This window comes from Hylobates moloch, unplaced genomic scaffold (assembly GCF_009828535.3).
Source record: "Hylobates moloch isolate HMO894 unplaced genomic scaffold, HMol_V3 SCAFFOLD_4, whole genome shotgun sequence".
Classification (NCBI taxonomy): Eukaryota; Metazoa; Chordata; class Mammalia; order Primates; family Hylobatidae; genus Hylobates; species Hylobates moloch.
This window is the reverse complement of record NW_026652279.1, coordinates 45,985,433-46,008,392: the sequence shown is the minus strand read 5'-3', so window position 1 is coordinate 46,008,392 and position 22,960 is coordinate 45,985,433. Positions and strand designations below refer to the sequence as shown.

The 22,960-nt window shown below is 41.6% G+C and overlaps 1 protein-coding gene across 2 annotated transcripts in view; it reads right to left on the bottom strand.

Moving 5' to 3' along the window:
* Positions 1-13,047: 13,047 nt before the first annotated feature.
* LSAMP (limbic system associated membrane protein) overlaps positions 13,048-22,960 on the bottom strand; it is a 659,351-nt gene continuing 649,438 nt past the window's right edge. For both annotated transcript variants that reach the window (XM_032150118.2, XM_032150116.2), the window contains one exon: positions 13,048-21,076. In XM_032150118.2, the coding sequence (XP_032006009.1) occupies positions 20,979-21,076 (98 nt within the window). In that variant the 3' untranslated portion in view covers positions 13,048-20,978. The remainder of the gene's footprint in view (positions 21,077-22,960) is intronic.

The window sequence follows — 22,960 nt, the reverse complement described above, 5'->3', positions numbered from 1 at the left end:
CCTTTGTTTCTACCAGAAAATGAAAGGAATTGAAATTAAGAGAAGGAGGAGATTGAAGTGTGGCGCCAAGATTGAAAGGAGAAAGAGGTTGAGGGATAGTGAGGGAGGTTGGAGAACAGAGTAAAAAGAGGCCGCTTACCGGATTTGAAATTGGTGAGATGTTTCTTGGGCTGGTCGGTCTGAGGACCTGAGGTTGTAGGTGGATCTTTCTCACGGAGCAAAGAGCAGGACAGGGGATTGATCTCCCAAGGGAGGTCCCCCGATCCAAGTCACGGCACCAAATTTCATGCGCGTCCCTGTGAAGAGACCACCAAACAGGCTTTGTGTGGGCAACATGGCTGTTTATTTCACCTGGGTGCAGGCGGGCTGAGTCCAAAAAGAGAGTCAGCAAAAGGTGGAGGACTATCATTAGTTCTTATAGGTTTTGGGATAGGTGGAGAAGTTAAGAGCAATGTTGTGCAGGCAGGGGTGGATCTCACAAAGTACATTCTCAAGGGTGGGGAGAGTTACAAAGAACCTTCTTAAGGGTGGGGGAGATTACAAAGTACATTGATCAGTTCGGGTGGGGCAGAAACAAATCACAATGGTAGAATGTCATCAGTTAAGGCTATTTTTACTTCTTTTGTGGCTCTTCAGTTACTTCAGGCCATCTGGATGTATACGTGCAAGTCATAGGGGATGCGATGGCTGGGCTTGGGCTCAGAGGCTTGACACTATCATTTTATTAAAATTAATAATAAATTTACTGTAAAAACAGAGCCTGCCTGGCGCGTAGCACTCGATAAACGCTTTTTATTATTCTGCTTATTGACGCTGTTACCCCTCTTTTGGAGTAAGAGGGGGCAGAATCACAACGAGACCCCAGGAACCCGTGTGCACTCGCGTGTAGGGGGAGCTGACCTATGACAAACATGTGCAGAGCTGTAGTCCCCAGGCACGCGGAGGCTGCGGGTTGACAGAAGCGTTGCCACCCCCTGCCGCCCAGTTCACCCTGCCCTCACTGCTGAAAGCCACACCCCCGGGAAAGGCTGCAAACCCACCCTGCCCCCAACACACCCGCGCTCCCTCTCTACAGGCCGGCTTCATCCCTGCCCCCAGGTGGCCCAGCAACACCGCCTTCTAGCTTCCTCCCGACCCGGCGGCGCCTGCAGCTGCCTGGGAAGGGAGCCTCGCAGCAGCGCGAGCGGGTGGGCGGGTGGTCTGCGGGGTGCGCGGGCTGCAGGGCAGGAGGAAGGCCGCAGGTAGGCGGGCGGGGAGAAGCTAGGCGGCGGGGCCCGAGCGGGCACGCCCAGCCCTGCCTCTCTCCCTTCTCGAATCACAGGCGGCCTGACTCACTCCTTTGTTTCTGGAAAAGATCTATCTGTACTAGCCCGAGGCGGAATTCACCCCGCCCGCACTCATCAGAAATCGTTTGCTTATTCTCTGCGCCCCTCCGTGCTCGCCTGGGACGCGAGTGGAATCCTGACGCAGGCTGTCAGCCGCGGTGACGGGTGACACCGGGTGAGCAGCCGTCTGCGCCGCCTTCCCTGCGCCGACGGGCAGCGCGGCGTTCGGCGCGCACTGCTGCCTCCTCGTGGCAGGAGCAAGCATCGCAGCAGCGCCGACAACACCGCCCACCTGCAGCCCGGGGAGCGTCACTTCTGGGTGTTTTTCAAAGGGAGCGTTTTTACAGCTCCATTCAACTGCTGGGATTAGGAGATGTGGCTCCCGGGTTGATTACTAATGAATGAGAAGGGGTGTGGTCTGTGCGTGTATGTTCGTGTGTGCGTGTACGCGTGTGAGAGAGAGCAAAGCGGGGAGAACAACTGTAAGAGCATGTTTGTGGTGACAGGATAATAGAGAGGGGAGGAAGGAAGGGGAAAAATGAAAGAGATTAAAAAGCAGGAGAGGCAAAGTGACAGTGACGAGGGAAGAGAGTGACAGGGAAGGATGCAGAAAGAATGCAGGGAGCAACAGTTTGATGGGAAATGGGAGGGGACTTCTGCATGAGAGAGAGGGGAGGATTTGACATCCGTGAGAGGTAAAGTTTCATTCTGGTGAAGTGAACCTTGTGAACATTTCAATATACCTCTCTCCTGCTTTACGTCCCATTTTGTTTGGCAGCTGCTAGAAATGAGTTTCCATTTTTCTGTCTTGTTTTAATATTCTCACGTCTCCCACATCACTAAGATCATTAGAGGCAGAAACAATTATGCCATGCATTCCCTGCATCTGACAGAACCATTCTGTGCGCGCTGGTTTATTAACTCCAGCCTTGCCCCTCTCCCATCAGCTACATCTGCTTTTGTTATTCTGATCCACGTTTCATGAGCATGCACACACACACTCTCTCCCTCTCTCCACTGACCTCTGTGGGCTCACTTGTCCTTTGGGAAATAGACCAGTAGCTGCTCAGAATCCAAATGTATGTGACAAACACTCTTGAAAAGGCTTCTGCCACCCACTTATCAACAAACAAGCAAAACAAAGCCCCAACAGCAACAAATAGCCACAAAAAAAGGTTCTTCTGAATCACATCTGTAGCTCTTGACCTAATCCTTTCATTTTCCCTAGAAGAACAAAAGAGAGAGGTTTTGCAGGATCTGTGTTAGGCTATAGCTTGTTATGGTGGCAAAAAGGTTAAAAGGGATTTTCTATACCCCATTCTTAGTTACTATTTTGCCAACATTACCCCACACACAAGTATGTGTGTGGGGGGTCACATTTAGAAAGTCTGGACAGGATGATAAAAATTGTTTTGGCAGAAGATAAATCATTGCATATGGGCGTGGGCAGTAATGCCCAAACTCATTTACCGTAACAAATGGTTTCATGAAAATATTTTGGTCAGTACAGCTTATTTTGGCATACTGAGAGGTGGTTGCCTATCTGTGTGATTGCATAGAGAGGATGGACATCTTGTGGGTCAGCATTGCTTAATTCATTCAGAGGGAGCTCTGAGGAGAGTGGCCATCCTTGGTGTTTGACCTTCATACTGAGGCCCAGGGATTATTGAGGATAGGAATTCAATTTGGAGATAAACCATTCTTTTGTAATTTTAGTAAATGGATTATGATGCACATAAGCAACAACAAGAGAAAAATGCATTGGGACTTCCAAATACAAAACCTTTCTCTGACATGGTTATATCAGAGGGGGAGAGTTATGATATTTTTGCCGCAATCAGTTGTTCTGAAGTTCAAAAGAGATAATATAAGTGAACATACTTTGCAAACTCAGAGGATGCTCCCTGGAGCAAAGGCAAAACAATGCCATGGAGAGAAAGGATGTTTGCCACAAGTGTTTCAGAACCAATTAACTATGTTATCTCCAAATCATTAAATAATTGTTTAATTATCCTCTTAATATGCGAACATTTACGTTTCACTTCCCTAGTTTCCTTTTTATTCCTCCATGATATGTCTTTCTGCTTGAATCTGTTTAGTGCCTTTGCTTAGGATCCTCCATCAGGGTTTCAGCCAAGGAACCCCTACTCTTAGTTGGGGTTCATTGAAGCTGTGGCCAAGTTGAGTCTACAGTAGCAGTCAATGAGTGCTTCTCAGTTCTCTGCTCACCTGCTCACATCCATGCTCGGCTGCTCTGCCCTAAAGGGAGCTCATCACAAAGAACTTATATGTATCTGTGAATCTAGGTCTTTATGGGATGGGGATGTGAACTGCATTTTCTATTGATAGTAGAAATGCAGTGATTTTATATATATTTTATATATATATCACACATGTATGTCAACTGTGTATATATGCACACACATATATCCATATATGTATATAAAATCTCACAGTATGTATATTCTCCCACCCTGACACACACTTACCAATGTTTCTTACCCCTACACACAAAATTTATTACTTTATAAGACTCAGTGGTTTGTGTTCATATTTGGAGTGAGAGTAGAATACATGTCTCCATAGTAACTGTCACCGTAGGGTTGAAAAGTGAGAACATTTAACAAAACCTCACATAGAGCGGTGAACTTGCTCTTTGAATTAGTTTGCTAGGGCTACCATAGCAAAACACCACAGTGCAGCTGGCTTAAACAACAGAAATGTATTTTTCACAGTCCTGCCTGGAGGCTGGAAGTCTAAGATTAAGATGTCAGCAGGTTCGTTTTCTCCTGAGGCCTCTCTCCCTGGCTTGCAGATGGCCACCTTTTCATGGTGTCCTCACATGGCCTTTCCCTTGTGCATGCACATTCTTATGTCTCTTCTTCTCATGAGGACACCAGAGTGGATTAGGAACCACTCTTAATTGATTCATTTAATCTTAATTCCCTGTTTAAAGGCCCTATCTCCAAATAATAGTCACAGATTTTCTAAGGCACTAGGGGTTAGGGTTTTGACCTACAAATCTGGTGGGACATAATTTAGTCCACAAGATTTTCCAAGCATATTCACATGGGCTACTGAGAGTAGTCTTCCAGGTTCCACAGGGATAGAAAAGTCTATATCAGAAACAACACTCATATTAGACCCAGAAGTCCCAGAGATTGGGTGCTGGAGTCCTATTATTCAGCTGGCTGTGTGATCTTGAGTCAGAAAGTTAATTTTCTGAGTCTCAATTGGCCTTGCCTGTGAAACATGAGCTAACTGTTAGTGTTTTGCCATTATTATTAATTATGATTACATGCAATTATTAGTATTCGGTTGCCTAAGATAGCTGTATGAAGAAGTTCTGTGAAATTATATGTACTGCTTTGTTGCATAGCATTTTTATAATCTTCTGACTGGCCACTTTTCTTAGTGTTTGGGAGATAATGTAGTGTTTAAGAGCAATGTCTGTAAAGGCAGACATATCTGAGTTTGAATTTCAGTCCATTTACTTCTTGTCTTAGCCAATTTTGTTAATGAACAGATGTTTTTTTGGCTTATGGTTGTGAAGGCTGGGAAGTCCAAGACTGAGGGGCTGCACCTGGCAAGGGCCTTCTTGCTGCATCATCCTCCTTTTATTAACAACCCTCTCCCATGAAAACTGCACTAATCCATTCACCCTCATGACCTAATCACTTCTCATTAGGCCCCATCTCCCAACACTGTTACTTTGGAGATTAAGTTTCCAACACATGCTTTTGGGGGAACAGATTCAAACCATAGCACTTCCTTGGGTAATTAATTTTAAAAGATCCATTTTTCTTTTATGTAAAATAGTACTAATAATATAAACAACACACAGAATTCATATGAAGATTAAGGAAAAGAATACATATAAAATGTGAGGGCTTGGGCCCTGCGTGGTGGCTCACACCTGTAATCGCAGCACTTTGGGAGGCCAAGGCAGGTTGATCAACTGAGGTTGGGAGTTCAAGACCAGCCTGACCAACATGGTGAAACCCCGCCTCTACTAAAAATACAAAATTAGTTGGGCATGGTGGTGCATGCCTGTAATCTCAGCACTTTGGGAGGCCGGAGTGGGCAGATCACCTGAGGTTGGGAGTTCGAGACCAGCCTGACTAACATGGTGAAACCCCGTCTGTACTAAAAATACAAAATTAGCCAGGCGTGGCCGGGCGCAGTGGCTCACGCTTGTAATCCCAGCACTTTGGGAGGCCGAGGCGGGCGGATCACGAGGTCAGGAGATCGAGACCACGGTGAAACCCCGTCTCTACTAAAAATACAAAAAAATTAGCCGGGCGTGGTGGCGGGCGCCTGTAGTCCCAGCTACTCGGAGAGGCTGAGGCAGGAGAATGACGTGAACCCGGGAGGCGGAGCTTGCAGTGAGCCGAGATTGCACCACTGCACTCCAGCCTGGGCGACAGAGCGAGACTCTGTCTCAAAAAAAAAAAAAAATTAGCCAGGCGTGGTGGTGCATGCCTGTAATCCCAGCTGCTTGGGTGGCTGAGGCAGGAGAATCACTTGAATCAGGGAAGCGGAGGTTGCGGTGAGCTGAGATCATGACATTGCACTCCAGCCTGGGTGACGGAGCGAAACTCCATTAAAAAAAAAAAAGTGAGGGCTTGAAAATAGTTTATCATCATCATTAATTTATTTCTGTAAACTCTTTCCCTTTCCTCTTTCCTCTTAGCACAACTGAACTTCCACATGGAGGTCGGTTCTATTCCTGATTTGAGTTTTGTAAATAATCTTTGTGGTATTCTTTTGTGCCAATGACAGCAGTTTATCCTTCAGTTGATCTTTTTGCCTCTTCTTCTTTTCCCCCTGCCAGGTTTCAATGGTTATGTCGCTTTGGCCTTCTGTGAAGATAGAAAAAGCATTCATATACTTTCCTTTGCAGATCTATCATCTCCTTTCCATTAAAGCAATTCCTTGGTATACTACATACTTGAGTCTTAGTCATTTCTTTCAATATGCAATGCTGACTTGTTGGCATAAGTTCATCTCACTTACACATTTTCTTCTTAAGCTGAAGTCTGAGTAAGCTGGTAGAGATGAGGATAAAAACAGTATTCACCTTCAATCACCATTGCGTCCCAGCACCTAGCGCAGTGCCAGCCAAATAATAAGAACCCACAAATATTTGGGTAATGAATGAGTAAATGGGCTGTGCGTTGACAAGAGAGTAGCTAAAATGCTAAACCCATTTGTTTTTTAGTGACAGTTACTAAATGGGGAGAATTCCAGGGGGAATAATGATGGAAGACAGTGTGGAGCCTAAAGCCAAGGAAACACTGACATGGAGGTGTGTGTGTGTGTGAGTGTATGTGTTTGCATGTGTGTGTGTGTGTGTGTGTGAGAGAGAGAGAGGTCGAGAGAGTAGCAGGAAGTACAGTTCAGAATCAAATAGCTTAAAGGAAAAGGAGGGATTGGGACATCACCCATGGTAAAGGGTTCTGAGAAGCTGCCCTATTGATTCATAGAGGGTGTTCACAGCTCCATGTTTTAGTGACCCCACTTCCACCTAAACCCAGCTCTAGGCATAATGTGTTTGACAAAATGGCAGGACAATGAAAGGGTCATTAAAGTACTTTATTTGTATCATGAAAAGATTGACTTATAAATCTTCATTAAATATGTGCTTTCCTAGCCAGACATAAGCTCCATAAAGACAGGAGCTGGCCCTCAGGGAGCAAGTGGACTAGCATGGTGCCTGGCCCCCAGCAGTTCCTTCATGAAGATTTTAGAATGACCAAGTGAGTGAACGCACAGCACAGGCATCTGTGTTTTCACACCTCTCCAGGTTCTATTCCATTATTCACGTAGAAAAACCTGTTAACTATTGTGAAGCAGTCTTGTCATCTGTAGCTGCCACACACTTCTCAATGACCTTCCCTTTTCAAGTTGAGTTTTGCACCATGTCAACAAGTGGCAGCTTTCTAGCATCAAATTATTTATCCAGGGTTATCAGCATTACTTTCTTTTCTTGTCCTCACTACAACACACATGCCCATCTCAAATTAGTTCCATTGTTACTTAGGTAATAATATTTTAGGGTGTCTTTACTTCAGAAAGAATGATATATTTACCAAATGTTACAGATATAGGAGGTTTTAGGTGGGACTAAATGCAGCAATTAATGCTAATGAGTCTGCTGTTAGCATGTAATATTCTTGGTGTTATAATCATGCATCACTGAATGCAAAGCCTCAGTTTGTGCAACAGATGCCCATCTTAGTGGCTATATTCTTTTCCCATGGATAAGCTAGCTTTAGTTAAATGAATCATTAAGAATAACCATTTAAAATGTTAATGAAAACAGTGATTATTACCACCAAGATTTTTCTTTTAACTTCTGGCTCTATTACTTTTTATTTTCAAAAGGACTTTGGGAAGGTGAGAAACTTATTGCCTATGTATGTTGTTTTAAACAGAGAAGGCCGATACAGTTTCTGTTCACATCAGCCCTGAGGCTGCATGCCTGTATTATTAACACCAGCCGTACTTGCAGACTAACTCTCCTTTGTTCTCATTTGTCATTTCTTTTAAATATTCATTTAGGATGTAAGACAGAATCGGGTAAGTAGGATCCTTGACAGTCTAACTAGTTGGTAAATAAATATTTTGTCTTCCTGAAAGTATCATTATACTATCGCAAATTAAGACTGAAAAGGAAAAAAATACCAGGATGTTGATATTTAAGAATAAATACTTTATCTTTTCAGAACAACAATAAGAAGGCTGGTTTAGGCTTTATTGCTGGAAAATGGAGTTTGTGAAACAAAGAAGTAATAGATGCATAGCAAGAGCTCAGTGTCCTTCCCCATTGTGTCACCGCTTATACCCTGAGACAGATTCTCCAAGTCTTAGAACATGGATATGCAGTGAGAGTGAGGTTAACGTAAAGAAGCCTTTGTGTCTTGGGAGTGCCATGTGTATTGAATGCATATGGCCCATGTCTCCCCTTGACTCACTTCTTGGCTGGGCTACATGACTCATCGGGCCTGGTAGGTTCAGGGCAGTGTAGCTGGTGGGGAAGGGCTAAGTGAAGAGGGGCTGACTAGACCTGGGGAGCATGGTTAAAATGAGTTTTTCAAACGTACAACTCAACTCTCTTGCACCTAGAAAGTGTCTTCATCCAGAAGGAGTTCTCAGTCCTTTCCCTGGTGAGTTGTCTTGATTCTGGAAAATAAGTTTGTTCTGTTTTTCTTTGAAAATTGGCCCAAATATGAATATATCTGGGTAAATCAATGCTACTTGAAGGCTCTGTAATCTCATGATTGTTAATATAGAGCCTGGGGTTTATATATTAAGAATAGTAAGTGCAGGTTGAGTTAATTGTCTAAGAACCAGAAAATAGAGAGGAATGTTCATAGTCCAAGGACTTAAAGTCCAAGGGTTAATACAATAAAGATTTCTGAATGAGGTCTGTGGTTGCAGCAGCTGAGGTAGTGCTGTAGCACTTATTTTTCAGTAACAATTGCCTGGAAGCTTCTGATGACTCTTACTTAGGGCTGCCCAGGGTTGGAACTGCACTATTTCTCTTAACCTGACCAGCATCCTCTCCCACTTCCTGAGTTTCTGATCAAGGTCCATCTCTGATGTTTGTTCCGACTAGTAGAAACATCTCTTTTGGGCAGGCAGAACCTGAGACAGAGGTTTTTTGTTTGTCTATTTTTGAAATAGGGGGTCTTTGCTGTAAGATTAATTTCTAATTTGACCTAGGAACCAGGCAGGGGCAGGACAAGCAGGTAAAATGATAAAGATAGTAAGTAAAGTTAACAAGGCTAAGTCAAATTTTTATACTTCCTGTGATGGTTAATACTGAGTGTCAACTTGATTGGATTGAAAGATACGAAGTATTGACCCTGGGTGTGTCTGTGAGGGTGTTGCCAAAGGAGATTAACATTTGAGTCAGTGGGCTGGGAAAGGCAGACCCACCCTTTATCTGGGTGGGCACAATCTAATCAGCTGCCAGTGCAGCTAGAATATAAGCAGGCAGAAAAATGTGAAAAGAGAGACTGGCCTAGTCTCCCAGGCTACATCTTTCTCCCATGCTGGATGCTTCCTGACCTTGAACATCAGACTCAAGTTCTTCAGTTTTGGAACTTGAACTGGCTCTCCTTTTTCCTCAGCCTGCAGATGGCCTATTGTGTGACCTTGTGATCGTGTGAGTTAATAATAACCTTCCTTGTTTTAAAAGCACATGGCAAATCAGCAGCACCTTACATTCTCTGGTAGCACCTGAGAATGGTTGGGATTGTAAAAGGTGAGTTAGAAGATGTCCCTCAATGAACGTTCTCAGACACAGTCCCCAGTGCTCACCAAAGATCCTCAATAGTTTGAAATCCATTGACCAGGACACAGCTTTGACTGATAAAAGGATATCCCAATTGGCCAGTAGCCAGTCTGGAGAAGAGTAGAGAATAATTTAAAAAGGAAAGTGAAAAGAAATTCATTTCCTCTTCATACCAACAACCAGTAAGACTTCAGTCTTGGGCTTGTAGGCAACCATATTTTCCAAGTTTGTGTAATAATTTTCTTTTTAGCAGGTGAGGGAGAGATACACTTTTTGTTTCGTAGATTTGGATTCAGGTGTCTTCTACAGCTATGGTGAGGTTACAGTGATTGATGATAGAAAAGAATTTCAGGTGTAGTGGGTTGGTGTAGTTGGTTGAATTGAATACAACTTAATTCTATATTGACAAACATTTGCAAAACTCTTTCCTTTAGAATCACAGACCATTTTCTTTTGAGCTCTCACATGCTGTTTTAGGCATACTTTAAAATAGATGGATGTAAAGGGAGTATAAAATGGAAGTATAAGTAGAAATAATTTCTTCTGAGGCACTAATGATGGCAAAGCCTCAAGGTGGTGTTGACTTTGTAACCCCGAAGCTTCTATGGCTTAAAAGAGATAAAATCTCAGGCCATCTTTGAAAACTTGGAGACTCCAAGTAATTTTTTTATAGATTGGTAATATAAGGTATTGTAGCAGGACGAGCTGCAGACAAGAACCTCTCAGACACCAAATTGTAGAAGGAAAGGGCTTTATTCAGCTGGGAGCATCAGCGGACTCACGTCTTCAAAAACCGAGCTCCCAGAGTGAGCAATTCCTCTTCCTTTTAAGGGCTTCCAACTCTAAGGGGGTCCGTGTGAGAGGGTGGTGATCGATTGAGCAAGCAGGTGGTACATGACTGGAGGCTGCATGCACCTGCACCGGTAATTAGAAGGGAACAGACAGGACAGGGATTTTCACAGTGCTTTTCCATACAATGTCTGTAATCTATAGATAACATAACCGATTAGGTCAGGGGTCAATCTTTAACTACTAGGCCCAGGGTGTGGCGCCCGGCTGTCTGCCTGTGGGTTTCATTTCTGCCTTTTAGTTTTTACTTCTTTTTTCCTTTGGAGGCAGAAATTGGGCATAAGACAATATGAGGGGTGGTCTCCTCCCTTAGTATATAATAAAGACTAGCTGGCTTTTGTCCCCAGGTCTTGGGAGATAAGCTCTAATTCCTGGGATTTTCCAACTTTTTTTCGTTATTCATGTTGAGCCCCTTGGACCACACCTAATAGTGTGTACCAATAAGATGACTCAGGATGGGCCGGGCACTGTGGCTCATGCCTGTAATTCCAGCACTTTGGGAGGCCAAGGAGGGCAGATCACAAGGTCAGAAGATCGAGACCATCTTGGCCAACGTGGTGAAACCCCATCTCTACTAAAATACAAAAAATTAGCCAGGCGTGGTAGCGTGTGCCTGTAATCCCTGCTACTTGGGAGGCTGAGGCAGGGGAATCACTTGAACCTGGGAGATGGAGGTTGCAGTGAGCTGAGATCACACCACTGCACTCCAGCCTGGCGACAGAGCAAGACTCTGTCTAAAAGAAATATAAATAACATAAATAAATTGACTCGGTGGGTCCCTAGATAGTTCATACTAACTTGATGACTCAGGACGGTGGCTGCACATATTAGAAAGACCACCCGTGTAATTCAGTATTGAGGCATTGAATCACATGATATCAGCCTGACCTCTGGGCAGGGGAGGGGGCTTGGACATTCAATCAATCATGCCTAGGTAATGAAATCTAGAAACAAAAACAAAAAATCTAGATGCCTAGTTGGTGATACTCTGTTCTTTGTCACATATCAATGTGCTAGAAGGTTAGTACTTCTTCAGTCCACAGGAAGAGGACAATAGAAACTCCCCCACACTAGGGGCTCTCTCATACCTTACCCTATGTGTCTCTCCCTTTGACTGGTTCCGATTTGGGTTCTTTGCTATAGTAAGATTGAAATCCTAAGTATAATTCCCTGAGTTCTGTGAGTCATTCTAGCAAATTATTGAACCTAAAGGGTAGTAAGAACCCTGGATTTGAAATGATCAGAAATGAGAGTGGTTTGAGAACCCTAACCTTGCAGCTGGTGTTTGAAGTGAAATAGTCTTTGAAGTGAGACTGTGTCTTCAACCTTGAGTTTGAAAAACTCATTGTAGAAGAACATTTTCAGAGTTTTTGTTTGTTTGTTTGTTTTTTGAGACAGAGTCTCGCTCTGTCCCCCAGGCTGGAGTGCAGTGGCCTGATCTCGGCTCACTGCAAGCTCTGCCTCCCAGGTTCACGCCATTCTCCTGCCTCAGCCTCCTAAGTAGCTGGGACTACAGGCGCCTGCCACCACGCCTGGCTAATTTTTTGTATTTTTAGTGAAGACAGAGTTTCAGCATGTTAGCCAGGATGGTCTCGATCTCCTGACCCGTGATCCGCCTGCCTCGACCTCCCAAAGTGCTGGGATTACAGGCCAGATTTTTTTTTTTAATAAAATTCAAAATGTGGAGAGATTGGGCCCATAATCTGTTTCTTTGAGCCAGAGGGGTCTAGGAATTTTGGTTCTGTTTGAGATCCTTTTCCCATTATTGAAGCCCATCATGAGTGCTCATTCCTCCATTCTATCCCCGAGTCGCCTAACTTGGGATTAATTCTCATGGAGGTATTTCAAAGCCAATTTGACTCCTAAGAGTAGAACTTCAGACGCTCCCGGCCACTCCTGATGTATGATTAGCCAACCTCACCTCTTTGGACTATAGATTGCTTATTTCTCATTTTCTTTCTATGTGTCCTGTGTAATGCAGTAGGGCTTCTATAGAGATTCAGGAAACATTTCGTGAAGATAATAGGTCTCAGCAGTAATAGAAAACAAACTGCATTTTTGTAAGTAGAAATAATAGGTGGCTGTAGAAGGTACCTTAGTTCCTTCTACTGCTATGAGGTAGCATCTCATTAAAACTAACCCTTAAAGATAACCACTACTATGGAGACTTTAAAGAAAGAGCATATTTTCTAATGTTTTTGGTATCATAACCCAAGGTCACACTCAAGTCTAACAATCATAAGTGTCTTAATGCTTTATTTATAGCATTTCAGTGGTAATTTATACTTATTTCTTTTGGTCCCTTAAGGGAAAAAAAGAAAAAGAAAAAAAAAAAATGTTCACACAATCTCCTTGCTTAGGTGAAGAAAAATTCTTGTAAATACCACATTCCTTTCTGTGACAGATGAGGCATTGTTAGAATGGCTTCAAGTGATTTTTCAGAATTATTTCTGCCCTTCCCTTACATGATATTCATATCATTGGCTTCATTTTCTATTTTATTCATGAAAACCTCCAAGAAGCAGTGCAGTCAACCACAAGATCACTGACTCAGGTCAATGAAGACACATCTCCTTTTCACGTTTATTTCATTTTGTTTTAAGATCACAGAAGAGCAGAGCATTCATACGTGTAAAGTAACAGAAGAGAGAAACAGAATTTAAATACATTTAAAAAGAAAAGAAAAAAAGCTTTTTTTAATTTTAATTTTTTTTTTTTCTACACACATTGCGCTTTTTATTTCCTTCACAGAGCTAGTACCCAGGGAAAAAAATCCACCCAATCAGCAAAAATGAAAAACCTTGAATAACGAAAAATCCCAAACAAAAAATGGCCATGTGTTTGTATCTTCAAGGGAAGTTCAGTTCATGTCTACAGGGCTGAAAAAAGGAATATATTTATATATATATTTATATGTATATAACACTGTTAATAAGGAGAATTCTAACCAAGAGCAGGATTTATACACCCTTCAGTAGAGCAGTGATAAGGAAGGTGGGGAGCATTGGGAGATGGGGGAGGGAGTTGGAAGTGTTCTCCTTTGCTTCTCTCCCCCTGAATTTCTTCCCTTTAACCTCCCCACTCCAAGTAAATACTTAGGGAGGAGAACTTGGCCACAGTTCACCAGGATGAACAATTTCCATTCTCTGGTGAAGAGCAAAGACTTATGGAAGTGGATTCAAAAGAGGCTCCTGGTAGCCTGGGATTGCTGCAGCGTGCCATGAAGCTAGGACTTCCATGGTTTTCTTCACTTGCAAGAAGCATATTTGTACCGTGCTTGGCTTTACATAGGGAGGGCTTGTGCAGAGAAGAATGTGGCTGTAGAAGTAGATCCAGGAGCACTGCCCAGAAAGAGGTACTTCTGAAATGACCATGAAAACGGGGAGTTGTCCCATGGACAGGTCATTCTCCCACTTAGAGAGAGCTTCGTAAGTAATCTAAGCATGTCATATATCCTTACCTACACAAAGTGATGTGATTGCTGGGAAGTGATGAACAAACCCTACTCTTCAGTGACTGGAAACTCCGATGCCTTCTGTTCTTTCAGACAATCAAATCAAACAACAACTTTGGATAGATGCTAACCTGAGCCTCTAGGACAGCTTAGGACAAGAGGATCTGTGCTCAATGCATCCAGAACATGGCACAAGAAAATAATTCCTTATTAATTGCTTGAGAAATCATCCTTTCTGCTTACCCTCTTCTCAGAGAACCTAACTTTCACATTTGATTTTGGCCTTCACAACAATTCATACTGTCTTCAACGCTGTAACCTCCTAAATTGTGTTTATTTTTGTTTTATTTTCAGCTTGTCTCCTTTAAATAGAATTGACTTGTACTTTCTGAAAACAATACTTGTTTTCTCCCCATCTATTTGCTTTATTTCATAGCCTATAATTCAAGCTTTGGGAAACTTATCCCATGAGAAATTCCTTCCAAAACAAAATATATTGTCTTGCCCATTTCTTATAGATCAGCCTTTGAACCTGACTGGGACCCCATGCTTACCGCCATCAGCACAAGCAAAGTGTTTCCAAGGACACACATTTACTGTAATGAGGTACTTGGCCCAGGATGAGAGAAAACTAATGTTTCCTTTCTTATGCACAACGTCCTCATTTGTTACATGCATAATACCCAGTCTGGCTATTTTCCTTCCTATGAAAGATTATTAGAATATAATTCCACATTTAGGTTTTATAATATTATAAACAAGGAAACAACCACAGCTATGTCAGTGTCCTTAGTGTAATTTGAATGTGTCCCTTCTCTACACTGCTATAAAGTTTTGATCAGAAGAAATTTACAGACCCAGTCCAGAGTCCCTGTATTCTAGCAGTTTTGGGTTTAGAAATGAAGACGGTAGAATGATAGTTCTGAGAAGTGATGAGAATACAGAGACCAAACTAGAGATAACAAACAGCTGCTGTTTACAAACAGTGCTGGGCACAGCACTAAGGGAATATTAAATTCTTATTCGGAATAAAGGTTAGAGTTGAAAGAGATTTTAGAGATGTCAACCGAATCCCTCATTTTCAGGATGAGAAAACCAAGACTCAGGAAGGTTAAATGACTTGCCAGTGTCTCACAGCTTTATTTGTGGCCAAACTTGGGGTTAGAACCCAATTCTCCTGACTCCCAATTCAATACACCTTCTACCTCACTTTAAAGTTGTCAGTTTATCTTAGATGATGAGGAAGCAGTACCAAGAAGACACTTGGGAGTTGATACAACAGGCACATGAGCCCTTAAAACTCCTTCCTCTCTGTTTTTTTTTTTTTTTTTTCTCTTAGGTAGATTAGTGTATTTAAAGCCTGAAGTTAATTCGACCTAAAATTTTTATAAGTCTTTGCGGAAAGTTCACTTGTTTCCTGAAATCATCTCCTTGATAATTTTTTATGTAACAGTTGTTCATATTGTAGGAATGATATATATGTCATCCTGTTACACACGTCAGGCACTTCAAAAAGACTCCAAGAGAACATGCTTGAGAAAGATAACTCCCAATTAAAAATGATTCAGTCCCTCACTTGCAATATTCAGGATAAATGTGTGGAAACATTAGGCTACCAGATAAAGAAAAGGTAGTTATTTCCTAGGGTGACTCAGCAAGATATTTCTTGAGGATGTAACATTTTTTATATTGCACAATTTCTTAGAATCCAGATGGCAAGCTTTCCCACTGCTTTTGTTGAATGGAAAATAAAAACTGAGTAATATTTTGCTCATCATGATTTAGGTCACTTCCTTGGAGCTATTTAAATAAGACATCTTAGATGGTGAGAAAGGAGTAAAAAGGAGATAGCTGGGAGTGGATACAGCAGACATATAGCCCTTAAAACCTTTCCCTCTCTCTTTCCCTTTATTTCCCTTGCTTTGGGGTCAGGTGAGACAACTACAGCAACAGTTGGGACAATCTCCACTTAGATCCTGAAAGACCAAAGAGGTGACTTGAGCAGGATATAAACCTTGAACTGTTCCTGTGGGTCTGCTTCCTTTGGCTAAGGCAACCTCCTATTTGGAGCTTTAGTCGTAATTCTTCCCATTCTGAACTGTGAAACGTTTCGGTTTTTATTTATTTTTATTTGATTTCTTTTCCTTAAGAATCATAGGTTTAGCAGTAGTTGGGCACTGCATGAAAAATGAAGTTTACATAGTTTATATTATGTACATAAACTAGTGATTTACATTGATTTACACATGATTGGTGCCTAATTTATTAATCAGCACGCAGCATGTAAATGTGCTCAAAAGAAATCAAGGTTTAAAATAAGTTTTCCATAATATTCATAAACATTTTCGCTGGTGTAAATGTTAAACCTAAACCCAACGTTAACACCAGCTTCCTTGCCAAGAGAAAAGTGAGATGTACATTCTGGGTGAAAACAAATTCTTTCCTAAATTTTGGTTGGCGACATTTGAACAGCATAGCTACATGCAAATGAGAATAGTTTACTTCTTTTCGCTAGTATGCACATAAATGTAAACTCCATTTTGCATTTAGTGAGATGTTTACAGATATTATGCCAACCATGATGGAAAATTTACATCACTGAGGCAAATGCAGTCTTTGGAGAAGAAATATTCTAAACATTTAAGCAAGGAGGAGGCTTCCTAAACTGCATTTTTGTTTCTTAACTCAGGGTCTTATTTCATCATTTTTGTGGTATGTTTCACATTTGTCTTCAAAATATTAATAGTTTATGTAGGTCAGATATAGCATTGTACTTATATTTCTCTTAAAAAATGATATTGGTAACCAAGACTAAATGCAGGCTAAAAGGTTATGAGGATGAAAAGAAAAATGAGGATATGGTTAATCCCATTAAACACAGCCTATAAGCAAATTTCTTTTCGGCAAATAATTACAAAATGGAAAAAGTGGGGCTCTATGTCTTTCTACATGAGCACAGATTTTTTTTCTAAACAACCAAATTCAGTACTTTTCTTCCTTTTAAGGTCAAAACATTATTCTTAATTTGTCTTATAATACATACATTATTGTAAATATAGCATCTATAAAGATAAGATAAAAAATACACACACATATATATTACTGTTTTCCACAAATAATTCGAGCCCTGCAAAGAACAAAATGAAAAATTCAGGGAGAATAGCCAATAGAAACAGTGAAACCACAACCAACTCAGGGATGGAATCTGCGACTCTGGAGGATTCAAGAAGCTCACAACTTGGTCAAGTAATAACTCAAACAATTTCATGCTGAGGAGTTTAGCTTTTGTGTGCAAAGGAGGTAAGTCCATTTTTGGAGGAGAAACAGATTTTTGTTTGGTCCTCCAAGAACGTGAAAATCACGAGTACTTTTACAAGGTCTCTATGAGTAGCCCCAGTAGTCTGACTATGTAGTAAAAAAATGCCCATGGCAAGTGAGAAGTCTGTCTGACTTGGAAGAGAAGGCAAAGGTCAATGGGGCAGTCCTTCCTGACAGAAAACCCATCTGCTTTTCTATAAGCCTTAGTTCTTTTCAGACATGGGGATTTCATGTCTCAAAACAAGCAAGACTTTTTATCCAACAAGGCAAAACCTTTGCTCAACAATTGCACAGAGCATAATTACAATTCTGCAGTTGTAAAGCCCTGGATAGTTCTCATTCTTCAGGAAGCACCCTGGGTCAAAATCATTTCTGTTTTTGTTAACTGAAAGTTGGGTCTAAGGATTTCATTTTACGAATGGTGGAGTTTTACTTTGTATACAAAGGATATTAAATATATTAGCCACTTAGATTAATTGATGAATGTCACTCCTCTCAGTATATTATTTCCAACCAGTTGGTGCTTTTCAGTGCAGGGTTTCAAACTTTGATTACCAAGGGACAAGATTCTTGAAGGAATTTATTCCAATATGATTAACTAGATTCCAAGAAGTCTTATGTTGAGATTCAATGATTCTTGGTGGCAGTCCTCTGGCCCTACCTTTCCCTGACCTTCCTCTAAACTATATTTTCCTCCATTGTTCACACTGCTTAGGGAACACTTTCAATCCTATGAGATTTCTGGGGACAATGTTTTCTCTGAAACAGGAGCCAGAAGCAAATTTTTAAAATTCCCAGATCCTGCTAGAGACATAGGCAAACACCACATTTAAATATATGTTTAATTATGTTTAATATATGGTCCATTATATTAAAACTGAGGGAACAAATGGTGCTGACACGGCAGACATTTATTTCAATGGAGAAGTTCCTCCCATGGAACCAAGACCTTGTCCTCATGATAAAGTGGAGACAAGAAAGCCAGGTATATAATTAAGGCCTGTGACATGCCATGGGGATCTGTTTCTGAAGCTAATACTAACATCCGACTTCTAACAACATCCAACTTAACTCCTTCTACTTTTCCTGTATATCTTTAAAATTAGCATGCACTTTTCTAAAGCCACACACTTAAGTGTGTGCCTCTTCAATTTTTGGGAATGCTTATTATTAAAGATGATACCCTTTATTCTTGAACTAAGAAGACCAAACTGTTTAGAGAACTACCTGATTGTCAATAAATTGATGCTGTGTAGGAATATGGCTCACCTTCCCTATATTTTACTAGCTACCTTCTTGGATGAGAATTTGTTTTCTCCCCTATGTCAGAATCTGCTATAAACACTCTTAACCATCCCCAAGCTGAATTTTTCCTTGTTTCAAGTCTAAACTGCAAAATCATGAAAGAAGGCTGTGATAAGCTTCTAAAACAAACAATACAATCCCTTAGAAGAAATTAACAATGCTACTTAGATCTTTCTCCCTCCTTCCTTCCTTTCCTTTCTCTCTCCTTCCTTCCTTCCTTCCTTCCTTCCTTCCTTCCTTCCTTCCTTCCTTCCTCCCTCCCTCCCTCCCCCCCTCCCCCCCTGCCTTCCTTCCTTCTTTTCTTCCTTCTTTCCTTTCTTTTTTTCCAGTTACAAAGTTTCTCATTTTATATCATGGAACAGCTATTTACAAGGTTCCAACTTAATGACGTACCATATTTGGCGCTGCAAGATTACATTCAAATATAATCTCAAAATAATCTTCTGTCCTCTCATGAACTGAACCACTTTCAATGCTTACTACTGTGTAAGTGAGAGCAAGGGTTGGTTTTCTGACAAAGATAGCTACATGCAGAGAGCCAGCTCTCTCTGCAAGACATTTCCTAAGAAGAAATTCTTCTGGTGATGCGGTAACACCAAGCTTTGTGGTACTCATAACATTTCTGTCTAAATTTATTCCAAGTTGCCCAGCAATTTTGGTTAAGGACCTAGATCACATTTCAGTGTTAATGTCAAGATGACTCTTACAGATGTAAATTTAAATAGAGCAGGGAAGGTGAATATCATGCAATTCTTAGCACCCTGGCATAGGATAACAGTGGACCACCATGAACAGTGGTGCTGCAAACACCATCAGTGAAACAGAACAGCGATTATGCAGGCAACCAAATAAAACATTAACCTAGAACACTGGGAAAAACATCTGCAGAGGAGCACAAGGAGTGAACTGCTTTTCATTATGGCCAATGCTCTGTATTAGAGCTCTGACAGTATCTCCAGGATACGGTAGGAGCCTGGGCATCTGTTGACTTGTTCTGCCTTGCTCACTTTCACTGTATTTTATCTGAAATAGGAAACAATCTCTGCTCAGGGGAATTCATGGGACAAATGTTATTTGAAGATTAGGGAGGAGGTAAAACAGGGCTGCTTAGGATCTCCAAGTGGTTCATCATTCTTCCACTGGGAGTTGACACTTGGAGACCTTCCTGTTTCTGGGGATTTACTCAACACATGCTGCTCATTTTCACAGTGGAGCAGGGCCCACCCTGTTAAATGCCAGGAAATATATGAATCCCTCAGACTCATGAAATGAGAGTAAATCTGAAATTTTCTCTCCTAGGTCACCTCGTCCACGTCATAACTCCTTATACTGTTTGCTTACCCCATCGATAGTAGGCACTTTCATTTACAGTGATATTCTGAGTGACTCCCCACTCGGTTCTGATGATGGGACTAGGAGGAATATGGGGTCCTGCCCTTGGAAGGGGCACAGCTTGGTTTGAATACACACTGATGCCATGTGACAGCCATGGATGGGGGGAGGACTCTGCTCCTTGCCTCTTTGCCCGCCATCTCCCCCAGCAATTTGTTACAGCCGCATCTCACAATTACAATGCAGGACAGTATCTACAGCACAATGAGTCTATGTACACATGGACCATTCCCTTGGCATGCTTTAGAGAGAGACACACACACGCTCACACACGTACACCCACGTGAGAGTGAAAGACTTGAGCACACACGCACAGTGGAGAAAATTAAAATGGTACTTCCTAGCATTTGCGGCATGACTAGTGCTCTGGGGAGGGGGTGGGGGCGAGGAGAGGTGAGGGAGGAAAGGTGGGTAAAAAGGGAGTATCTTGGGTGGGTGTGGGGAAGATAGAACGCACTGGAGGGAGAGGGGATGATCTCTAAAGTTGGAGAGATAGTGGAGGAAGGAAAGCCAGAGAAAGGCTCAACATAAGATTCCATTGATAGTCTGAAGTGGCTACAAGTCAGCTCAAATGAAAAATAGAATTAAAAGGTTATGGAAATATAAACACCAAAGGCAAGACATTATTTTTTTCCCCACAGATGAAAAAAGATGAAGGAAGGAAGGATAAAGTGTGTGTTGGGGGCTTAATATCCATCTGGTTCTTCTCTTATTTTTACAGCATCCGGATGTCCTTAGTGTGATGTAGCCTTTACACAGCATACATTTGCTTAGTAGATATAAACATATCCCAGTAGAACCTTCTCCATCCTGAATGATACATAAATTTTTAATGATGGACTGTAAAATTGTTTTAAATGTTATATTTTCTTCTTCATTTTCTTATTTCCCCCTTCATGTATAAACACACAAAGTTGTGAAATAAACGGTCTCCCCCATCTCTCTCTCTCTCTCTCTGTCTCTCTCTCTCTCTCTGTATTCTGTGTGACGCATTTTTGTGTGTTTTTTAAATTATTTTTAAATTTTTATTCTATTAACATTTGCTGAGAAGGCAGAGCAGAGATGCTGCCAGCAGCCACAGTGGTACGGCCAGACTGATGGATCCATTTATTCCTCTCACCGACCCAGGTCCTGCAGAGCAAAAGAGCAGAGAGAAAAAGAGAATGAGTTACATGGGCCCACTGTATGTTATAGCTGACTGCTGATGGTATCAGAGGTAAGACCTGGCCGGGTACTAGCGTCTCAAAGTCACTGCACTTACGTGCAGCCCAAGAAGGGCTCAAAACCTTTCTAAATCCTTCTTCTCCTTGGGCTACAAGTATCCTAAGGGGCATCATTGGCTGAAGCACTTCTAAATATAAAATGCTCTTGCCAGATAAATCCTTAAACTGGCTATCACTAATGTGTCTGATGGTACAGTAGGCTCCTGTTCACCCAGCCTCCTCCTGTTGGCCCTGCCCGAAGTAGCCCTCTGGGGCCAGCACTCATAAAGGTTCCAAGCATTGGTGAGGGTCCTTCAGCAGTCAGACATGGGTCTTCTGGCCAATTCATCACGGCATCTCCACCAATAAAGCATGGAACCAATCCACGACTCCCTCTGTCCCCGGGGAGAGGCAGTAATTACTTATTTGCTAATGGGGAGGGGGAACTGTTTTAAAGTAATGCTTATGGCTAGATGGTACCTTAGCAAGGGAGAAAATAAGTCAATACATCTTAAAATCTTAAGAAGCAGCAAAGGATCAACTCCTCCAAACTCTTCATTTGTCACTTTAAAAATCAAAAACAAAAACAAAGACGGTAACAACAAAAATAAACACACCTAGAGAGGTTAAGAGGCAGGTCCAAACCATGAGCAGAACTGAGATTTGAACTCACCCGGATTAACCTGGAATGGCAATCCGTGTTTCCTGCTGCCACCTTAGTTTTCCCAATGTGGACACAATTTGGGGGATGTGGGTGTGGGTCTGAGAGGGGAAATAGGACGGATAGGAAGCTGGAGAGGCGGCTTGTGTGTTCATAAAAGAGAGGATTGGGGAGGAGGAAATCAGTGGTCTGGCAGAAGAGCTTATCGTCGGTGCTTTGCTTGTTCCATTTTCTCCTTTTGCATAGTTTTGCTCATATTCCATTAAAGTGAAAAAATAGTATTTTTCACTACAGGGACTTTCAGATTTAAGACTACATACTTAAACAATGATGTTCAAAAGAGAAACTGGTGTGACTGTAATTGTCAGTCACTTAAAATTTTTGAGAGTGCATATGCAGATGGATTATGTGTGTGTGTGTGTGTGTGTGTAAAACTATGATGGTTTGCAGGTATGATGGAAGCATCTCCTGGTATGTGAATTTTTCCAAAACTGTTTACAAACATACCCAGTTGGAGATAGGATAACAGGGAAAAATGCCAAATTCCGTGGTCTCCTAATCTATGCTTTATATAAATAATAAAAGCAACAACAACAATAAAAACAAAACCACAAACAATTATACAGCACTTACTACACGATTTTGTCACAACTGCCTTATAAGCACACAACCATGCTATAAGGTAGATACTATGATGAAACCTGTTTTACAGTGAAATGATCGAGGCACAGGGAGATTGGATGCACTGCAGAAGTTTACACAACTTGTAAGCGGAGGAGCTGGGGTTTTTACCCAGGTATCTGGCTCCAGAGTCTTTGCCTGTCACTACTACACAGTAAAGGGGTGCCTGTAAGTCTCCTGTCAACATTCAGCAAATTAAACTTGGGTTTGATTAAAATGGTCAGCACAAACAAAAACAAGGAGACAACTACTATCATTGCAGAGAAGATTTTTGATAGGAGAGTTTTGGCTAGAATACCTTCTTGAGGATATTAAAAACATCACCTAATATAAAAATATGAACATATACAAACTTTGATCAGCATACAGTATAAAATGAGCTGTATTATGTGTAAATCTATAGAAACACAGAATAAAGATTCAATAAATTAATTATCTAATTTTCTGAATTGTTATAGGATCATATTAACA